At 43.5% G+C, this 20,248-nt stretch overlaps 1 protein-coding gene across 3 annotated transcripts; it reads right to left on the bottom strand.

Moving 5' to 3' along the window:
* Window positions 1-34: 34 nt before the first annotated feature.
* SNAPC4 (small nuclear RNA activating complex polypeptide 4) lies at window positions 35-20,248 on the bottom strand. 3 transcript variants are annotated; one of them, XM_075519789.1, is made up of 23 exons: window positions 20,124-20,248; window positions 18,349-18,389; window positions 17,138-17,296; window positions 16,447-16,572; window positions 15,486-15,564; window positions 14,862-14,943; window positions 13,879-13,983; window positions 13,215-13,287; window positions 12,769-12,933; window positions 12,390-12,537; window positions 11,271-11,377; window positions 10,890-10,984; window positions 10,062-10,156; window positions 9,363-9,448; window positions 8,249-8,641; window positions 7,088-7,177; window positions 6,613-6,844; window positions 6,437-6,507; window positions 6,011-6,109; window positions 5,748-5,775; window positions 2,978-5,088; window positions 1,498-1,613; window positions 35-543 (listed from the first exon to the last, which is right to left on the bottom strand). In XM_075519789.1, the coding sequence occupies exons 2-23, from the start codon at window positions 18,349-18,351 to the stop codon at window positions 504-506; spliced, it is 4,503 nt and encodes a 1,500-aa protein (XP_075375904.1). In that variant the 5' UTR covers window positions 18,352-18,389; window positions 20,124-20,248; the 3' UTR covers window positions 35-503. The 3 variants fall into 3 exon arrangements, with proteins under 3 accessions (XP_075375904.1, XP_075375903.1, XP_075375902.1); XM_075519788.1 differs by lacking the exon at window positions 20,124-20,248 and adding an exon at window positions 19,416-19,707 and having other exon boundaries at window positions 1,483-1,613; XM_075519787.1 differs by lacking the exon at window positions 20,124-20,248 and adding an exon at window positions 19,416-19,707.

Raw genomic sequence — 20,248 nt, 5'->3', positions numbered from 1 at the left:
AGAAGAAAAACCACACAGAATGCATCAGTAATTTTTAAGTGAGAAAAATAAAACATCTGTATTTCAACAAATACTCAAGACTCATTTTGATACAAAATTAATCTGCTGCTTATTCAGCAGTATTCAGTCAGTTAGCTATCGAGCAAAACCACTGTCACAGCACTAAAAAAACACCCAATGAACAACGTATTCTGAACATGGATAAACATTCACATAAATAGGGGCTAACACAAAAAGGAAATAAGTAACCATCATTGCTGGTTTCCCCAGATCTCCAGCAATCTTTCCCCCTGGCATCTACGGCAGGTGCTAGCGTGGAAGAGAATTGGCCTATGCCTGAAAGACTTCCCTCCAGCCATTCTGTTTCATTTTTTGCAACTTGTCTAAAGATGCAGACTTTGTTAGGCAATGGGAAGACCAGTCCAGCCATCTTCCTCTCTTCCCCAGGTCCGTCTAGTCAGTTTGTCAGAAGTGTTAAAAGTGAATAGTGCAAAGAGTATCTCCTACTGCCATGTAGGAAGGCAGACCTCATTCAAATGAATCCTGTAACAAAGCACAAACAACTCCTATTAGTCACAGCATTTTTATAGGGAAGCTGCCCTTTTGGAGTTTCTAAAACCAGTTTTAAAGAAAAAACCCAAACAGTCTCATCTGACAACCATGCGAATCAAACACTGTCAATGTTCATTCAGTCTATTTCACCAAAAGCCTCAACAGATATTAAGACATGACACACTTATACCCTATAGAAGCTGTCCTGTTATACATGTAGAGAAATGAAGCCATATAGGGGGAAAAAAACCCCACAAAGTTGTTCAAAGATACAGTGTTAAAGACAAACTCCAGTGAAGTACCCACTGGTCTTAAGCCCCAGCTTCCTACCAGCTTTTAATACTATTCTTCACTTCAAGACTGACAAGCCAGGCTACAGAGGGCAAACACAAAGAGCTGCTGCTACCAGCCCAGGATCTAGGGGATTGCCTGACATCCCCAAGCAAGGACATCCTACCACCAGCTTGCTGGAACCTGTGGCAAGGATTTACTTTGGCTTCTGCTGCAAGTGTTTAGCATTCACACACACAAACCCCCTCATCAGCAGTAGCTGCCCAGGCTTTCTGGTCCCACCAATTATGACCCTCTACTAGCCTCATTTTAGCAGCCAAGCCTGTAGAGTGCTACCAGCTAGGTATAATACTAGTAGGCAGTAGCATGGACTAAAAGGCTGCCACATGTTTGAACTTCATGACTTTTGTATATAATTTTATCACACAGACATCAACTTTCCCTCCCCCGAAAGTCAGTTAGCCTTAGTCTATGATTAATGGGTGATTGTAGAACTCTGTGTCCTAAGGGAACAAAACTCGAGATATTTTTAGTCCTTTCCTAGGGTCATGATTCATTGTCTAAGCTGTACAACAGACAAATGCATGTCAGGTTCTCTTCTCGGGCAAGAAATACAAGATTCACTGAGTAGCTACTAACACATTCCCTTCTCACATCCTCCTCCTTTTCCTGAAGCGGGCACTTCTCCTGATTTGAGGAGCACTGGCATCAGCCACATCAGTGCAGGAGTCCAAGACAGACTGTGCAGCGTTCTCTTCAGCTCCCATGCCCTGCAACATAAGCAGAAGAGACCATCAACACCATGAGAGCTGGCATAATTGCAAAAGAACCCCTTCAGCCATCTTTTTATTTTAGGGACCTCAGCAAGATTTCCAAAACAATCTTCCATTTACCTTCAAAATTAAGCATGGGACAACAACATTCTATTACCAATGTCACAGCAAGCACAAAACATCCCAAAGTTTTCAGAGCAAAACCTTCAGCCAACACTGGCATTTCTTCCTGTTTCTGCTACTGCTACCAAACTAGAGCAATTCCTGCTGTAGTTTCTGTCTGGGCACAACCGTTCGTTACAGAGGTTGTGGGGACAACCATTCGTTAGAGAGGTTGCACGCCTGCCACAAGTGATGCTTTAGCTTTCACTGCTGGAGCCAGACAGTGCCCCAGACAACACAGGTCAACACAAACTTTTGACTTCTTATAAAACATACCCCTACCACAAACTTTTATTTGAAAAGCACCAGGAAAACAACCTGGCTACAGCATTAATAAAAAGAGTGGGAGGGAGCCTGGTGGAAGATGTCGCAGGACAGAGGTTGGCAGTAAGGCTATCAGGCAGTGAAGGATTGCTGGTGACTTTTGGACCAACTGCTTACAGTTCAAACTACACTGAACTTGGCCCAGACCGAAAAGTCAGAGCCAGAATAGAAAGATAACTGCTGGCTTTTACTACGGGAAAGCTCTGACTTTTGGGCAGCTTTGCCATCTTCCTGTAGAAACAGCCATTTACCTTGTTTATTCATCTTCATTAGTGTTCTGTTTGTTTATTTTGGAGCCACAATGAATTGAAATGCAAGTTTGAGCTACACAACTTCCTGGCGTGTTCTGTAAGAAACAGTGCTGGGCAGTAATGGATTTAGCTTAAAAATCAGAGACTGATTTTAGGTTGACATTATGGCTTACATTGATCCATATACTCTAATAATCTCTAGTCATATAAAACAATTCAGGATGAAGACCTCAAACGGCAATAGGAGCAAACATACACAATTGCCCTGATATTATTGGGGTTTAAAGGACACATACAATGAAAAACAAGGGCCTGATTTCAAAAATACAGAAGTTGGTGCAGCAGATTATAAACTGTAAGAGGAAGGGAGCTTTGATACCCACGTCTGGGAACCATCATGTCAAGTTTAACGTGCTACATAAGACACGGACTTTTACCCTTGTGAGGATGAAGGGCTCCCAGCTGAGCAACAGAGCTTTTCCTTTTATCAGCTGCAAAACTATGTTTATCCAAAAGGACCAAATTTCTGCTACACTTAAGAACAGTGGGGGTTTCACCCTGGATTCCAGTGCAGTATTTAGCTGGCAGTAACTTTCTGCTTTTAGTCCCTGGCACCTGTTTTACCTGATTTAGTAAATCAGCATCTTTGTCTCCAGGCTCATCACCAACTGTCCAATCCAACCGTACACCTGTTAATTCATTCCCACAACTCTCTTCCTCAGACACTTCCTTCTCACTCTGCCACTCCTCTTCGTCAGTCTCTTCATATTGCTTCCTGCTGGCTGACAGAGTTGTTGTCACTTTTGGGGGAGGCAGAGTTGCTAGTACAGCTGGGAGTGTAAAAGCTGCTAGGAATCTGGCTTTCAGTAGGAGGTAAGCAGGGTTATCACCAAGTTTCTGCTGCACCAGTTCTCCGATAGCGTGCAAATCAACCCCAGTGCCCTCATCCTGACTGGCATCAGAAGGCAGAAGACATGCTGCTTGCTCTTCTAGAGCCGCCTTCTGCAGAAGTAGCTTCGAGAGGGTTTTTACGTTGCACAGAAAAGGTGGCAAATAAGGCAACCTGGTTTGCAGTGATGGTACCTGGACACCTTGTTTCCCATTCAGCCACTCCTTCACTAGCCCCTCATCTTCAAGGGAAATCAGGCTAAAGTCAAGTAGATTCTTTTCTGCACTGGAAGTGGTTGGCTGGGGTGGACTGTCAGCAGCCTGCGTAGTCGGAGGTTTGGAGGCAATAGGTCTATTTTTCAATGCTTGTGCAGCAAAGCAATCAGAGTTCCTTGGGACATTGTTATGGGGAACTGGATCTCCCGGCTGGAGCACAATCCCTTTTGTGATGATGCTTGGACTGCAAGATGATCCATTTGTTGCAAGAGAGTCATGGCTCTTTCCCCCGCTAGTGAGATTTGACGCACATTGGGAATCAGACCCTTGAGTGCTTGCAGGTAGCTGTGTTTGGGGCAGCAGCACAGCGTGCAGGGCTGGTGCATCAGGTGGAAGAGCAGTCTGAGCTGCAGAGGAGTCAGAAGCCTTGGAGAAGCTATCTGAACTTGCAGGCGTTGCAGAAGAAACGCTGGATGTGGTGCATCCAGGACTCGCTGAGGTCATAGGTAAGAGAATTGTGGAATGGTTAGCTGTCTTTCCCAAAGGTACTCCTTCTGCTAACTGGGCACTCGGTGCTTTCTTCTCTGCACTGCTGGGGTGAGGCGTATTTGCTCCAGCTGGTACCGGAGGCACTCCTAAGCCAGAGACATTGCCATTGGAAGTCACAGTTGTCTGACACTGACTTCTCACAGCAGCAGCTGGCAGTCCTTGGGGAACACCCACCACAGTTTGTACAGCAGTGGGAAGCAAAGCCTGTGGCGTTACGACCCATGTGAAAGGCAGTATGCTGTTGGGAATCAAATGCGAACCAGTTTGTGGAGTTACAAGAGCAGGCAATAGATTGACTGGCCTCTGTTGTGGCCCGTTACTATTCAGCTCACAGGTAACTGGTGTGGAAAGAGACAATTTGTTGGTGCCAGACTCGATGCCAACAGGCACCATTGTAATCTGATGTGGCACAAAAGATTGGTTTTGCAACACTACTGAAGCTGGACTACCAGCTAGGACCTGACCATTGCACCCTCCCTGACGTGGGGCCTTCTCTGCTGCAGCTGGATTTATGCCTGGAAAAACCCCTCCTTCAGCGTTACTTTGCAAAGATTGCTCTTTTAGTTCCTTATTGGATTGTAGTTCTCTCCCTTGTGAGGAACCAGGGCTTTCCGCAGTTTCTGGCACTGATGAGGAATGGTTTTCAAGCACAATAGCAGTAGAAGTTGAACCTGCAACAGAAGTAAATGCTGGCAAAGCAGCTGGTGCACACTGCACTTGGCTATTTGTACAACCAACTGCTGCAGGTTTGCTCCCTGCTTGTGCAGAAGGAACAATTTGCTGTGGTGGGTGCTGGATTATCAGAGGTCCCGCAACCAGCATCTGTGGGGCAACAAATACTGTCCTCTGCATAGCTTTCTTAGCCCGGGATTCTCTTAGCCGCTTCTCTCTCAGTAATTCTGAGACAGTTTTAGGCTTCTGCCTTTGCACTTGGGCTGGAAGAGCTCCCTGCATGGCAGGAGCGCTGCTCTCAAGGACAGCAGCAGAAGTCTCCCTTGCTTTTAAGGCAACAGGTCTCCTGACAGCATTCCTTGGTATGCCCCTTCGGGAGTTCCTCTGAGTACAAGATTGTGATGAATTGCCTATAGAGGAAGGGAAATAATATAAAAAAAAATTAAAAAGATTGAACAGTATTTTCAAAAGCCATTCCTTAGCTATTAAGCATCAAGTACCGTGCACAGGAAGTAGCAAAATTCCTGTTTGTGAGAGCTCCTACAACACGATAGTCTCGATTTAATCAGGCCCCATCCTGACATCCTTCAGATAACTCTGATGCAGCAAGCTTACCACTTGTTCAGTAACGATGTAATTTTCCCCAGAAATCATAGATGGGCTAGGAAAGCACCTTAACACTGCATATGAGGAACTGTACTGGTCAGCCCTATAGCAGCACTTCGCACCAGCCAGGAGGACAACAACAAACTGGGGTTTGGTTTTGGTCAGTGCCAGCACGTTCACTACAGCCTACAGCCAGCACCTTGCTGGAGAAAAGCGTAACAGCGATAGTCTACAGAACTGGTGGCCCAGTGCCACTGGTCCCCCAGCCCTACAGTATTTTTTCAAGTCCTTACCAAAGGGTAACATATTTAGTCAATAACTGAAAATCCAAGAGCTAGCAAAAATGAGCATGACAATGTAGTTTTGTTCCAAAAGTTCTTCAGTTAAATTGGTCATTAATGTAACGGTGATGAATTAAGTGAAAGTTCTTGCACATCATAAAAATAAATGTTCTGGTAGGTACCTGAAGAAGTGTCCATATTTTGGGAAGCCTGCCAAAAAAATTATATTAAATTATACTTCTGAGATATCTAAAGATCATTAAAACAGCACAGATGTGAATCAAGCCCACATCTGCCAACATCCTATATATTTTATTATGCTTCTGAACCAAAACAAACTGGTAACACACACACACAAACAGCACCACTGGCCACACACAGTGAAAAATCTCTACTTTAGTCAAGACTTCAGTGGGAAAAGCTTAGAAACAGATGTGTGCAATACCTGCTGAGGCCTTTTTGCATTAGCCCTAAGAAGCTCTGACTGCCTTAGCCTTCTCTCACGAATAATCTTCATGCAGCCGTTGGTATCAATCTGAAAGAGCTGCAAGATGAGAGTTTCATTAAAATTTGATTGGGAACAAGAATGTTCTGGTAGAGCCAGTGACAATACAAGATGGATGGGAGAGGCTTCACATGCAAGATTCTGGGGATGTTTTTACACTTACAGAAAAAATCCTCAGAGTATTAGATTTTGGATGCAGGATTTATTTAAGAAACATCATAATGCAAGCCATGAGGTCAGATTAATCCAGTAATTAGATGATTAGTTTAACAAACAAAGATAAACCATTTATTTAAGCATCAAATACAGAAATAAAGATTACTACTGTTTGAAAGCAGCTAATGCTACTAAGACAGTAAAACCTACCTGAATGAAAAGCGCGAACAGAGGAGTGCTCGCGAGACTGACCGACTTAATCTTCTCTTGAATAGAATCAGCTACAAAAAAGTGCAACATCAACATCAGCTGGGCATTCACTTACAAGATGTCAGAAAGTAGGGACAAAAAGCAGGACAGTACTGTCCCTGATGGGTCACCACTACCTTTTGTCTGATGAAAAGCCATCTTCCCAGTTTGGAAGGTGCAAGGCAGTAGTACGTTGCCCACCCAAGGTGTCACTGCCATTAGAAGCTTTCTGTCAAGGTTCATTCTTCTCAAACGCTCTCTCTCTTGACGGTAAGTTTTATCCGTGATGTTCTGCAGCCCTTGAAGCTTCTGGCCGACTCCAGAGATTTTTGTTAAAACGGTGGCAGAAGGTTTTAGTATCTTTGATTGCTGTGCATGAACAAATACATAATTAGAGTTCCAATTAGGAAGGTTCTACCACACTTAGGCCCAGGACAAACTATTCATGGGGCAGTTATGGGGGAAAAAAAAAAAAAAAAAAGAAATTATGAGCTTTTCCCCTTGAGACTACAGTGCAGGAAGGTTTGTGATTCTATCAAAGAACATTTCCCACTAAATACAGCCTGGCAGTGCTCACATCACAAGAGCAGACAAGACGGAAGAGGCACTTACAAGTTTCCTCTGAAAGCACGTGTTATTTCTTAATACTCTTCTCACATTCTCCAGGGTAACTCGTAGCACCTGCTTTCCACATCTGGAAGCCTTAAAACAAAAGCGTACAAGAAAAAATAAAAGGAAAAGTATTTCACAGAAAATTACTTGCACTGACTTATACATAGAAGGTATAAAAGTTTTCAACCCTCCTGCTGTTGGAAGTATCTTATTAAATGAAATCAGCCCTGAAGTGCAGACGCTTACGTTACCTTTTAGTCCTTGTGCATTATCACAATACCAAATCTCTGCTTCATAAAAGCCTTTGTGTGAAGTATCTACAAAAACCCACACTGAGGGTCAAAATTTATTGGATTATTCTCTTTGCATTTTTTGGCTTAACAGTACATGGGAAGGAACAGGAAGAGGTTTGAAAAAGCCACTGACTCTTCCCTAGACTTCTACTAGTAAAATAATGCTGTATCTGTAATCAAATTAAAGCACTTGCAACCCTTGCATACCATAACCCCCAGAACACACCACTTCTGTAACCAGCAAACTTGTCATCAGTGCAATTGGCCCTGCCGTCTAGGGCACATGTGCAATTCTTAACACAAAATTCAGAACATTTTTGCTTACATGAACTTAAATACCAATTTTGACATTTAATATTTTGCTAAGGAGTATCTTTCTGCAAAAATGTGCTAGGAGGGTTTGTACTGTTTCAGTGCCTGATTAGGGCTGAAAACCCAACTCAGAATCAGACACAGATGTATAAGTAACTTAATTCTTCCCAACTTTAAGCCTATATGCCCTAGTCACCAGGGTAGAGAGACACCACAATTCATAATTTAGTTGTGTCTAATTATCCAAAATGGATAATTCTGCTTTATGAAGATATAAAAGAAGTTTTGTTTCTGTGACACTATGGGTAGGAAAGCACACAGCTATCTTCTAGGTAATGCATGGGGAGGCAGTGCTAGAAATTTCTGTTTAATGCCACAGCTCAGTTTCCAACAGCACCCCCAAATGGCATAGTGAGAAAGCAGCCAACAGAGGTGTGAAAAAGATTTTGCCATCTACTTGTCACATACTCTCTTTACTGCAGCAACTGCACTTCCTGGTCGCTTCTGATCTAAGCTTCAATCCCATCAAGAACAGACTGAGAAACCCAGGATTCACCTTGTTCATTACTTCTATTGGATTCTTCACAATGACGTCCGTTGAATGTGGACGCGCAATGCCCCTCAGGAGGGTGTTCAACTCTGATGATTTATTGGCAACTCTGTCCTTGTCTCCATCACATGTTGCACTTGGAACTTCACTGCTACTGGTCTTTGCATCAGCACTCGCAGGAGAGAAAAGGGATGGAGTTTGGTATCTTCCTTTGTTTGACTCCTGCATATCTGTCCGTGTTGGTATCCACAAATCAATGCTGGGAAATTCACACTCTTCCTTGCTTGTTGTCTCCTCCTCTGAACTGTCTGCTAAGTCCAGTTCTATGTCTTCACTGCTACTCTCTGAAGAGCTGGAACTCTCTTGCACGTGTCGGCGTTTTGTTGGCCTAGATCTTTTCTTCTCAGTCAAAAAAAGCACAGACAAGTTTTAGCCAGCATTCACCCTTGACTTGTAAACCTCTCAAATCAGTAAGTTAAAAGTTTAATGGGGCAGTATCCTATCAGTAAGGTGTGACTTCCAAATGGACAGTTCTGCTTTACTTCTGCTAAGATTAACCAAATCCAGTACAATTGACAATTGCCTTTGGACCCATATTTTTATTGGTTTAGATTCTTGTATGCAAAGAAAAAGCTACAGATAGAGCCAAGTTTGTGTTAAGAACTGGTGCACGTGGAAGTACAAGCTAAGTACAGTGCCCCATCTCGACACATTTTGGTTTCCATGAACCCTTCGCTCGGGCAGGTGCTTTGCCAATGGAAACAAGACTATCTTTAACACGGTTTTAAGCAGCCAGAATTTCTGGAGTGCCTGGTACCAAAACTGGCAACTCATGAGGTACATACATGAAAACCTAGGTATATCCCATCCTTACAGGCACTTCAAGGCAGTAAAGAGATTCTGGATAATATACAAATACGTAGCTAATTAACTTCAGACCTTCAGAACAAAGGCTGCTTTAACACATCAAAAAATTAGACCATGAACATCCATGACAAAAATCGTGATTGTGTGAAATCAGTGCCAATTTTTGTATTGATTTCACAGGATTTCACTTTCAGTTTAGAGAATCTTAATTAAAAGAGATGAGACTGTGACATAGCAGGATTTTGTACAATACCTTAGACCCAATCATGAGTTTCCACTTGCTTAGACATTGGGAGCCCGTCCGATGTGGCAATTCGGAGGCTATTTTACTCCAACGACCTAAAAAGGATGCAGAGTAGAGCATACCTATTAATGCAACAAACTGAGCGACAGGCCTTTTCAATGCAGAACATTATACACATTATACATTTCCTTGTATAAGAGTTACTATATGAATGGATGTCAAAACCTTAATACCCATTAGTGTTCTTTGATCAGACTTTGCACTACTATACACTCAGCTAAGGTGAGAAACTACTAGAAAATTAACCAATAACGAGAACCCTAGCAGGACAACACACTCCCTTGCAGCAGTAAGAGAGTGCTTAGAAGAAAGTTTAAACTGGATGCTGAAAAGCTTCTATTTGTTTAGGAAAGTTGTCTTCGAGAAATTAAGACAACCCTTTCACAGGGAACTCACCCCTCTAAACCGTCATAGCTCCGACACCTTGCTAACAGAGCTATAGAACTCTTTTCTGCACAGTCCCTCAGTAACTGAATTTCCAGGAACAGACTACACAATATAAGGAAGGTTGCAATCATCAGTACGAAGCAGAGCCTGCCAGTATCAGCTGCAAGGCTTAAAATAAAAGAGGAGAAAACTTAAATGATAAATTCCTTAATAACACTTACTTCTCTAAACTTCTAAAGATTAAGCCACAGAAACACTTACCCAGGCCATGCTTCTGAACCAGTTCAATTAGCTGCTCCTCTTCCTCTAAACTCCACTTGCCTTTCTTTACATCACAGTGCAATGCTTTTAAGTACCTTCAAAATGAAAACATTGAAGTAAGGAATATGCAATCCTGCTTGTACAGTTCGATCATCACTGCATACTCCGAGGCTGAACAAAACCAGCATTCCTTATCAGATCTTTCCTTTTTCTAAGGGGTCCCATCCCTACTCCCTTAATACAGCACAGCTACAATCTCTTTGTTCTCAAAAGTATCAGGCCACATAATTAAGAATTACAACAAGCAGCTGTAAAACGGGTCACTGAAATTAGGACACACTGTACTCCGAGTCTCCTGAGGTTGGGTCCAAGGCTGAAAATTGCTCAGCACCTCATTATTGGCGTTCAGTTACAGGAAGTCACTGACTAGACCATTTTCACCGATACACAGACAATACATGGATGACAACCTTCCCTCCCTACATGCACTCAATTCAAATATAATGACCACTTCGCTTTATTTTGAACAACGCCCTTCCCAACTTCTGCTAACCCACAGGCAACTATACTGAGGGAGTAGCACGCCACAGGCAACAATGCACTGTTCTCTCTGCTAAACTCAATTTCAACTTTTTGACTTCTGTGTAACTACAAATGCAGGGTTATGTGGAGACAATGTTAGAGACTATATTTAGACCGTAACCACTTTTTACAAAACAGTCCTTAAGGTGGCAGTGGTTTAAGCAAATCAAACGTATTTGTAAAATAAGTTGCATCTCGACTCTGTGTAGTAAACTTGAAAACACAGTTGCTACACAACGTACTTACCGATCTCTGCACTGAGCATCGCTCCTCCCTGGCACTTCTGTCCGAATTTTATACCAGTCACGCTCTCCATACTTCTTAACCGCAGCCAACAGCATCTATGTTAATCAGACAAAGCAAGAGTTGACATTCTCATCAGTAATAATCCTAATATGTCTGAGACAGCAGCAGTTGTATTTGTTTCCAGTGTGTTGTAAATCTCTGAACAGAAGTGTTTAGGAGCTGCTAAGCCCTCTTGACTTGTAAACTGCCCATCTTAGTCCGTTTTACATTCCCTTGTGCCACTCTTAAAGCTCAGATGTATATAGCCATGCAACCTCTCAACAGTCTAACCTTCCCACTTTTTGCACCCTGCAATTCTAGGCATCAGAGAATGGAGCTTACAGCATCTTCCTCTGGTGTCCAGGGTCCTTTCTTTAAACTGGGGTCCACGCTCTTTGTCCATCGGTAAATCAGCTGAGCAGAATCTCTTCCTTCCATGTAATAAGCAACTAGAAATGCACAAGTGTATTTTAAAGTCTGTTGCAAACAGTGTTTCTTCTTTTACTTACATTGTTACTGCGATATTTTCAAACAGTGGATCGCCATAAGAAGCATTTAAACATCAGCTTAAATACTTAAACAATGGTACACAAGAATTGAAAGAGCATAGCATACACGAAATGTTACTATTTATAATGGCATTATCCATACTAGACACATGATGACCCCAACGGTCCATCTTGCAACAACAGAGAACTAGGAAAGGTTTCAGCTCCAACAAATATCTGACAGGTTCAAGACACCAGGCGTTATACTCGCAGGCTTGGACTTAGGACCCCAGATACTTGGTTGTATTATATCTCAACTCTACTCCTTGCTACTCGTACTGCCTCCCATACTTCTGAGGAACAGAAGCAGCAGTACTGACCCCCTAGAAAAGGCTTCTGGGCACAGCACTGAAAATGCCAAAACAGCTGGCCGTGAATGAATACTGGCTTTCTAGGGAAGAACTCAGATGATTTTGCTACAAAAAACAAAGCTCACACCACCATCGGTACTCGTTAATAACTCTCAGCCAGTTTCAACCAAATTTCAAAGATGGATAAAGGTTCCAAAAGATACTAAGTTCTTGCTGATATAATGAAACTTCCAGGTAGGTACAGGAAAGGCATAAATCACTGCTCCCACCAAGGAAAAAGAGGGAAAACTCAGCCATCCTCTTTCATTCATCTCACCAACTTGGGGGCTTTTAGAAATCAGTACATCTGTAGTTTTGGATGAGCCACAGCACTGTTGTGCCTTGCCTAGATCACAGGCTAGAATGGTAAGGTGAAAACACAGAACTGTGACTATCCTAGAAATGGAAACATTCATAGGAAATAAAACGTAATTAATTCCTTGAATCAGAGCAGGCTGGGTGCTCTAGTATGCAGAAACATTAACAGACATAAGCGTGGGAGAATTTAAAAAAAAAAAATTTTGCAGGTGAATGGAAGGCATTTTCACTTGTAGGTCACTTACTTTTCTTGTATGGGATATGACTTCCTACTCTCATCTCTTGAACAAGCTCTAAAAGCATCTGATCTTCACCTTTGGTCCATTCTTTCCTTTTCAGATCTTTGTTATAGATTTGATACTTCTGCAAGCACTGGAAAGGTGTCCTGTTGGTCTTAATACAATGAAAACAGAGATACGCAGATAACTGGTTATTTATGAGGACAAAAAGCAAGAGGAAAAGGGTACAGTACCAAACTTTTTTGGTACTGTTCGTGAACACTTCTCAGAAAAGCATGAATTATCAATTAACATTAATGTTGTTTCCTGAAAATTGACATGAGGCACAGTTAAGTCAGAATTAACTGACTGGTCACCTCTTGTTTCTGAGCTCAGAAGACCTTACCCCCAGCTCCTCGGCTATAGTTTGCCAGTCCAGATAACCGTGTTTAGCAGCTATCTTCTTTAGCCTCTCTATTTCCTCCTCAGTCCATTCCTTTTTGTTGATGCTTGGATGCTCCCAATTTTGCCAAAACTTCCTCAGTTCTTCTGAACTACGCTGTCCATCAAACTAAAAGAAACAGCAGAAATCTGTTTTGTCTTGTAGCTGGGAATGAAACACCTGAACAGACAGGGACACTGATACAAGGAATATATTTTGCATTCCAGATATGCCTTATTGCTAAGTTTTCCAGAATTAAATCATCAATTTAACAAGTTGAGATCACATAACAGTCAACTTTGAGAAATGCATGATGGGAACAGTGGATGCAAACTAGACTAGGTCAGGCAATTCTCAAGAGAAGGGACACAGATATCAGAAATAATAAAACAGCTGATCTCCCAACTTACGTGGATGTTTGAAATTTTCTCCCAGTCATGCTCATCGAATCTGTTCCCTAACAAGTCACTTTCTGGGAGTTGGCTAAAGCAGAATGTACAAAGAGAAAGAACGAACCACATTAAATGGTTAATTGAACGGTCACTTTGTCTTCCTGATCTTGCTTCATCTTGTTATCCCACCTGTTACTGATTTCCACAAGAACTGAACACTTACTATCTCAAAGCATGGGTCTCTAACACAGTAACTTTGCCCAAAGCAATGTTTCTTCTTGAAAAACAGTCCCCTACAAGATGATGTTGGTTTAGCACGAGAAACCATTAATGCAATATCAAAATACATTGCTCCAGTCATGTTAATGAGCAAAAGCTCAGAACTACTGAGCTCTCTGCTTCCTTGTTGCTAAATCAAGAACCATTTAAAACAGCACCTCTACATTGGGTATAGATACTGCATTTGTGTATCAAGACCCAAAACACAATTCTTAGTATAAGAACTGGGGAGACAAGAGCTCTACAGAGTTTGAGCAGCACTTAATTTTTTGCAAGCCAACACAAATAAAGCTTTCACCAAATGTCATATCTAGAAGTACTTGAGGAAGAAGGGAATTTTAAGAGGGAAACTCCAAGAACAGACTTTCATTTTCACCAAGAACATAAAAAGAAGACTTCTCACTTAATTGCCTCTATTTCTTGCTCCACTTCTTTGATTTGCTTTTCCAAGATCTGTTTCTCCATTTCAGTCTTGACTTTTTCCAGTTTCTGATTCCAGTAACTCATCCTGTTCAAAGACATTTTTATCATTACTTAATATGACTAGATGGGAATGAGGTCAATGGCATCAGAAGATGTATGGCAAAGATGCCACCAGCATCATTCTTTCCTTCAAAGTTTATTTCCACACTACACAAAACTGTTGTTGTTCTACGTTTTCCCACATGGCACACTCATTGGCCTATTTTTGCCCCTTCAATGCAAATCATTGATCCAGAACAGGTCTCAGATTAATCATTTTGGTATTTACAAAGAGAACCAATGGTTGCTGCAACAGCGACAAACACCGTACCAGCTCCAGGCACAGAAATCTCTCGCTGGACACACCATTATGACTTGCTACATATCACAATTTCAGCTTCAAGCCCTGTAGACTATTTAAAGTTATACTGCTGTGTCAATGGGAGGAAACAGATGGCTATAAAATGCCACAATACCAAACAAAACCCCTCCACCTGTCAGATACCCACAAAACAATCGTCAAGCGTTTACAACCCAACCCGAATGCTGTAACCTCTTGCTTATGGTCAGAACATAGCAGTCCAAGACCCTTTGGTACCACATGCACAGATAATATCGATGTCAGATAATACATCAGAACATACACAGATAATATCGATGTCAACAAAGAATGAAAGATGCTGCTACCTACAACAGTGTCACCCTCGGCACTGGTGCCCAGAGGACAGGGGAGTGTGAGGACCACCGCTGTAATTCACAGAGCGGCCCTCCAAAGTATCTCTGCTGCGTTTTGTAACCTTACTGAATCACAAACAGTTAATGCAAGAACTTGCTGAAGGAAGGTGGAATCTCCATATATATCTTCTCCTTCCTTCATATATAATGTTCTCATCAGAAGAAAGAAGATTTTTGCCCAGTACTTACTTCAGTAACTTTGGTTGAAGCAGGCGCTGCAAGCGGTCACTTACGACTGATTTCTGCAATAATGTCTTCTCTCTGCTTTTCCCTAAACCAAACAAGGTAATCGAGCATTCAGACACTAGTGCAAAACCACTGCCAAGAAAAAGAGAGATCCACTGCTTTCAATACCCCTGTTAAAGTATCCCCCACGTCTTCAATAAGAGTTCCCCACCTAAATCACTAATGTCATGTCTGACTTGGGCAAGTCGCAGCCTCTTGCTCAGTTTTAGTTCCAAAGAGACCTCAATAAAGATCATCACCCAGGTGTCTGTAACCATCTAGAGCTGTAAGCGTCCCTTGAACTTCTCTCATCTGAGCACTACCCTTGCACGATCTCATTTGGTTTTGGAGTGCTCACAGGAGTTGACGCATCAAAACAAATGCAAATGAAAGAAGAAAGTCATTAATGACTTGCTGAAACAATTTATAGAGCATCCCATTTACTTTTAACTACTTTTTTTGTGGAGTCAAGTCTGAAATATCAGAAGTGTTGATGTTTAACGGCAAATGGGGGGGGAAGTAACAATATGAATATATAAATTTATTATAGCTCTTATAGAACACTGAATGGCACATAGAGTTACTTACATTTTGTTGAAAGCAGTTGTTCAAAGGATTTTATGCCCTGAGCTGCCTTTTCCTTGGCATCTTCATTGGAAGGAGGGCCCTAATGAAGATTAGAAGGGTTAGATACGTTAGAAGAGTCAGATACACAGAAAAATTGCCCTTTCTTCTTAGAACCCTAGCATGAATGGCTACAAAAAAGACTGGTAACTCAAACTTGTGCAAACCCTCACATTCAAACTGCTAAGTTACCTTCATTAGCACTAACTCACAAGATACATCAGAAGACATAAGAAAACCGATACAAATAGATACTTCAAGCAAGTAAGTTTGTCCGTGGTTACACAGCACATTCTCAGCTCAGAGCCAGGCCTGCTCACATTAGCTGAGAGTTGGCTGAAGAAGCATTTTGAACATGGGGACACGTATTATGCATGTCTGTACGTACTTAAGATGCACTACCAGCTTGGGTAGGATTTAATAGAAAAATTACCTGTCATTGCTTGAATATTATATTACTATATGTATGGTGACAGTTGACATCTTAGCTACAACAAAAAGTCAAGATCTCCTTTTGCTAGCGATCCTTTAAAAACACATTAAAAAAGAAGCGACATTTGCCTCAGAAAACTCAGTTGCAAAGACAATCACATTTCAATGAGTACTTTAAACAACAGCATGGAATTGGATCGTGGAGATGAAGACAAACAATCAAAGTTAAGTTGAAAACAAGAAGGTTCAAGTGCCTGCACTTGGCTGCAATGCCACTCCTCAGGACTCACTTTCAGACATCACAGCCAGACATGCGTTGAATGAACATTTCCAGAAGAGGGTAAGTAAGCAACAAGTGAGGAAAAAAAGGTTTCAAACTGAGCAGTGACATTCACAGTTACGCAGTTGAAATGTAACACAGTTTTAACACAGTTACACTTTAAATCTATCATTGAAAGACACATCAGTATGTAACATACTTCTATTTACTTACAATTCCTGTTGTTTTATCCTTAAAGTATGGCTTCATAAAATGACCCAAAAATGTATTTGCTGGTAGATTTCTACCATCTCCTGCCTTTGCTATTTTTGGACCACCAAGCTCGCACATGATTTCCTTCTGCAATACAAGAATTAAACAAACAGTATCAGTGTCTCCTTCAAATTCCTAATTTCAGAGAGCAGTGGCTGAGCCATCACAAACATCCCAGGCAGGGTTCAAATCTGCAGTGCCACACTGTAAATCAGTGTACGTGTTAAATACAGGATTTGAACTTCCTAAGTTTGTACAGTACACTGCTGATGATTAAAAAAAAAAAAAAAACAAACAAAAAAAACTAACTTGCTACAACAAGCTAAAATATAAGATGTAAAATACCCTAGCAGTAGCATTTGTGGTGATAAGAAAGCATGGAAACATCAGTCAAATAAGCCATTCAAAATGCCAGTCAAGTGACATTGGTTTGAACTGCCATGAAAAAAATGAACCTGGTTCCTGGCCAAGCAAGCTGAGCACTGCACCAGCATATGAATAAGGGACTACGACTGCTGCAGCTGATTCCCCTGGTACCTGTGATGGATTAGGAATGTCCTGGGAAGTTTTACTGGGCTTGGTGGGCAGGGGAAGATGGCAAATGGCAACCAGAAAAGCACAGGAATGAACATTTTACTCCCATTTTGCTCACCTGCTGTTCTTTGTTTTGTGCAATGAGAAGCTCGACTTCCTCAATCTTTTCCTGGATAACTTCCTGGTACACATGGTTCATCTGCAGACATGTTTCTGGATCCTGTGGCAGACTGCTTTCAATATCATCATCACTACTGTCATCTTCTCTTTCCATTTCCTTGAAGCAAATAAGGCGGGGGGGGGGGGGGGGGGGGGGGAGGGGGGAGAGAAATGCTTGCTTTAAAAGCAGGTACGTAACATAATTATTTTTGTAACTCAGTACTTCTATTATCTTACAAAACTGATTTTCAAAAGAATTAGAGGCACATAACTGTTTCTCTCTCTCCCTGGCAGCTGTTTTGAACTCTCCCAGAGGCGGAGTTACCAGCCTCGCCTAGCTCCCCTTCGCCCTGTTCATTGGTGCAGCCTGCTGCTATCTGAACCAAAGTCTGACTCCAAACCTTGCCAACACCTGGTCTTGTGCCATCAACTGCAAAACTGTAAGTAAACTGCGAAACAGTAGTACTTCACACTGGAGCTCTCTTACCTGCTAAATCTGTACTTCAGAACCACCCCTTCAAATTTCCACCTCATTTGTGCTTCTGCTGAAGCAATTCTTCCCTTACATGATTTATTACCACACGCTTCGGACACAAAGCAGGGCTGACTGTTTCACGAAAGGGCTCTGCGCCTGGGTCCAACCTGCACCAGCAGATTTGTCTTCACGAACTAACTTTTCCTTTCCTGCGCTGTACAGGCATTAAGATATTTCTCTGCTACATGTTTTTATAGGAAGTCTGAGAAAATATTATGTTTAAAACAACACCAAAGGTAAACAGATTTGTAAAAAGTCTTAGTAGTAATTTTCCCCTTATGCAAACCCAGTATTCTTCAGGTACAAAGAAGTAACAGATTTCTTGATCACAAGCTGATGATTTCTTTCTCAGGTGCAATTGCTCTGCAACCTCCCCAGAAGCTGGTGTGTTTCCAGTGACAGAGATCAGCAAGCACCAGAGCAGTGAGGCCTCTGATCCCTGCCGTTTGTTTGCACATGAAGAAGTCTGTCTATTACACGTGAATAACAAAGTTCTGGGCAGGAATAACTAAATCTCCGGATCTATTCTTAATCATTCCTGAGCTGTGGAGTCAAGCCAGCTGCCTAGATTTCCGCAGAACGGAGTGAAATTCAATAGACAGATGGAAAGATATACTTAAAGAGAAAATGGTTACCATTTCAGCACGAGAATCTGAGTCATCATCTTCACCATCATCTGTTAGACAACAAAAATACAAAAATGCTGACCGCAGTGGGATAAAAAAAGGAAAGCTTCAAAAACAAAGACCCTTCAATTAAAGCATACAGAATAAAGCACCACATAGTACCTCAGACACGACCATTAGAGTTTTTGGATACTGCAGTATTGTCAGGTAAAAATGATATTTAATTATACTCCACTTATGCACTTTTTTATTCTAGAGCAGGAAGAAAAAGCAGCTCCTGATAACTATTGTAACAATCAAGCTGCATCTTGGTCCTACACATCATGGCAAAATAAAGGCTCCAGAGTATGCAGCCAAGTGAACGTTCCAACCCAGTAAAACCCATAAACTGTGTGAGCACCTAACAGCCCTTCCACGCTCCTCAGCAATATCTGATTTTGCATTCAGTGTGGCTGCAGAGCTCTGACATACGTTATTTGGCCTTCCATGATCAAAACACAGGTGGATGAAGCAACTGTGACAGCCACCAGACATATAGATACCCGGTGGTAGTACCACCCCCTCTTAGGTTTGAAAAAAATTAATTTTAGGAGCACAGGCAGGCTGAGAAATGGAGCGGCTTACATAGCAAAGTTTGTATTGTCCATTCAGACGGCATGGAAACGGCTGTAATTTAAATACTGACAGTATTTGGTGGGCTGTTGCGTTTCATGAGTCAGCTCGTTACCACCTGCCCTGACTAGAAACCTCCGTCGGGAGGCGTGATGGCTCTCTAAACCTTCCCCCGCTAGCTTGCCACGGGTTTCATCGTGAAAATATGCAAAACACCGGTGCAAGAGGCTTCTCCTGCCCGGACGCTTGCTAAGGAAAGCCTCCAGGAGACGCCTCGCCTCCAGCCCTCCAGAATTCGTTCCCAGCACCGCCCGTGCGCAGCGCCTGGCGGAAGCGGTGGGGTTAAGACAAAAACGACGCGAGCCCCTCTCCCGTGGCGCCAAGAGCCAGAGCATTAACTTAATGCAGGAGGAGCAGCAGCGCCGGTGGGGGTTGGAGAGGGGGGAGCCCGCGTCCCGCCGTACCCGTGCCGGAGCTGAGGCTGGAGTCGGAGACGGCCACCTCGATGCCGGCCCCGCCGGGCTCCAGGCTCCGCTCCAGCTCCTCGATCTCCCGCCGGATCTTCTCCCGCTCCGCGTTCAGGTCGAGGGCCGCGGAGGACAGCGCGGCCTCAGCCCCGGGGGGGCGGCGGGCCCCGGCCGGGCCCGGCCAGCGGGACATGGCGGCCCGGCAGGCTCCCGGGCCTGGGCCGCACCGCCTGGTCGCGGGGCCCGCCCCCTCTCCCTCCGCCCAATCACTGCTGGGCACCTCGGTCAGCTGAGCCCCTCCGCACGTGACGCTGCCCAGCCAATCGAGCGCGCCGCCGATGGCGGGGCGGGGCTGGCGCACGCGGCCGGCTTGGGGACGCCGCTGGGTCCCTGCTCCCCGCCCCGGGCCCGCACACCGGCTGGGCCGCCACCGCCGCGCCCTTTAACAGCGCCACGAAACCCGCCACACAGCGGCCGGGATGAGGCTTACAAACCGCCTCCGGAGGCCGAGCTCCGCCGCACGAACCTGACAACCCCTCTTCCCTCCACGGCAAGGAACACCCCGATGGGGAGAGACAGGCAAGGGGGGTCCCTGTCAACAGCCGGGGTGCTCGTGGGGTCCCAGCCAACACCCGGGGTGCCCGCGGGAACGCGGGGTGCGGGGGGGGGGGCCGTGGTCCCAGCCTAGCAGGAAAAGGGACGTACTCTTGTCCGTTGGGGTTTTAGCAACGCAGACGGCAGGTAGGCATGGAAAAGACGGTTCTGCAGGAGCGCTAACAGCTTCGCACGCCGTAATGAGGTTGGGTATCAGAAATTAACCTTTAAGTAAT

Source organism: Mycteria americana, chromosome 17, assembly GCF_035582795.1.
Source record: "Mycteria americana isolate JAX WOST 10 ecotype Jacksonville Zoo and Gardens chromosome 17, USCA_MyAme_1.0, whole genome shotgun sequence".
In the NCBI taxonomy this organism is placed as follows: Eukaryota; Metazoa; Chordata; class Aves; order Ciconiiformes; family Ciconiidae; genus Mycteria; species Mycteria americana.
Note: the sequence above shows the minus strand (reverse complement) of the source record. Positions and strands in the feature narration are given on the sequence as shown.

Bases quoted from the DNA above. Each gene is read 5' to 3' on its own strand.
- SNAPC4 (XM_075519787.1), bottom strand. From the start codon at position 19,611: ATGTCCCGCTGGCCGGGCCCGGCCGGGGCCCGCCGCCCCCCCGGGGCT. The intron at 9,449-10,061 runs GTAAGTGTTTCT...CATCCTTTTTAG, and splicing joins GGTTCAGAAGCATGGCCTGG to GTCGTTGGAGTAAAATAGCC. The intron at 6,110-6,436 runs GTAGGTTTTACT...CTCATCTTGCAG, and splicing joins TGTTCGCGCTTTTCATTCAG to CTCTTTCAGATTGATACCAA.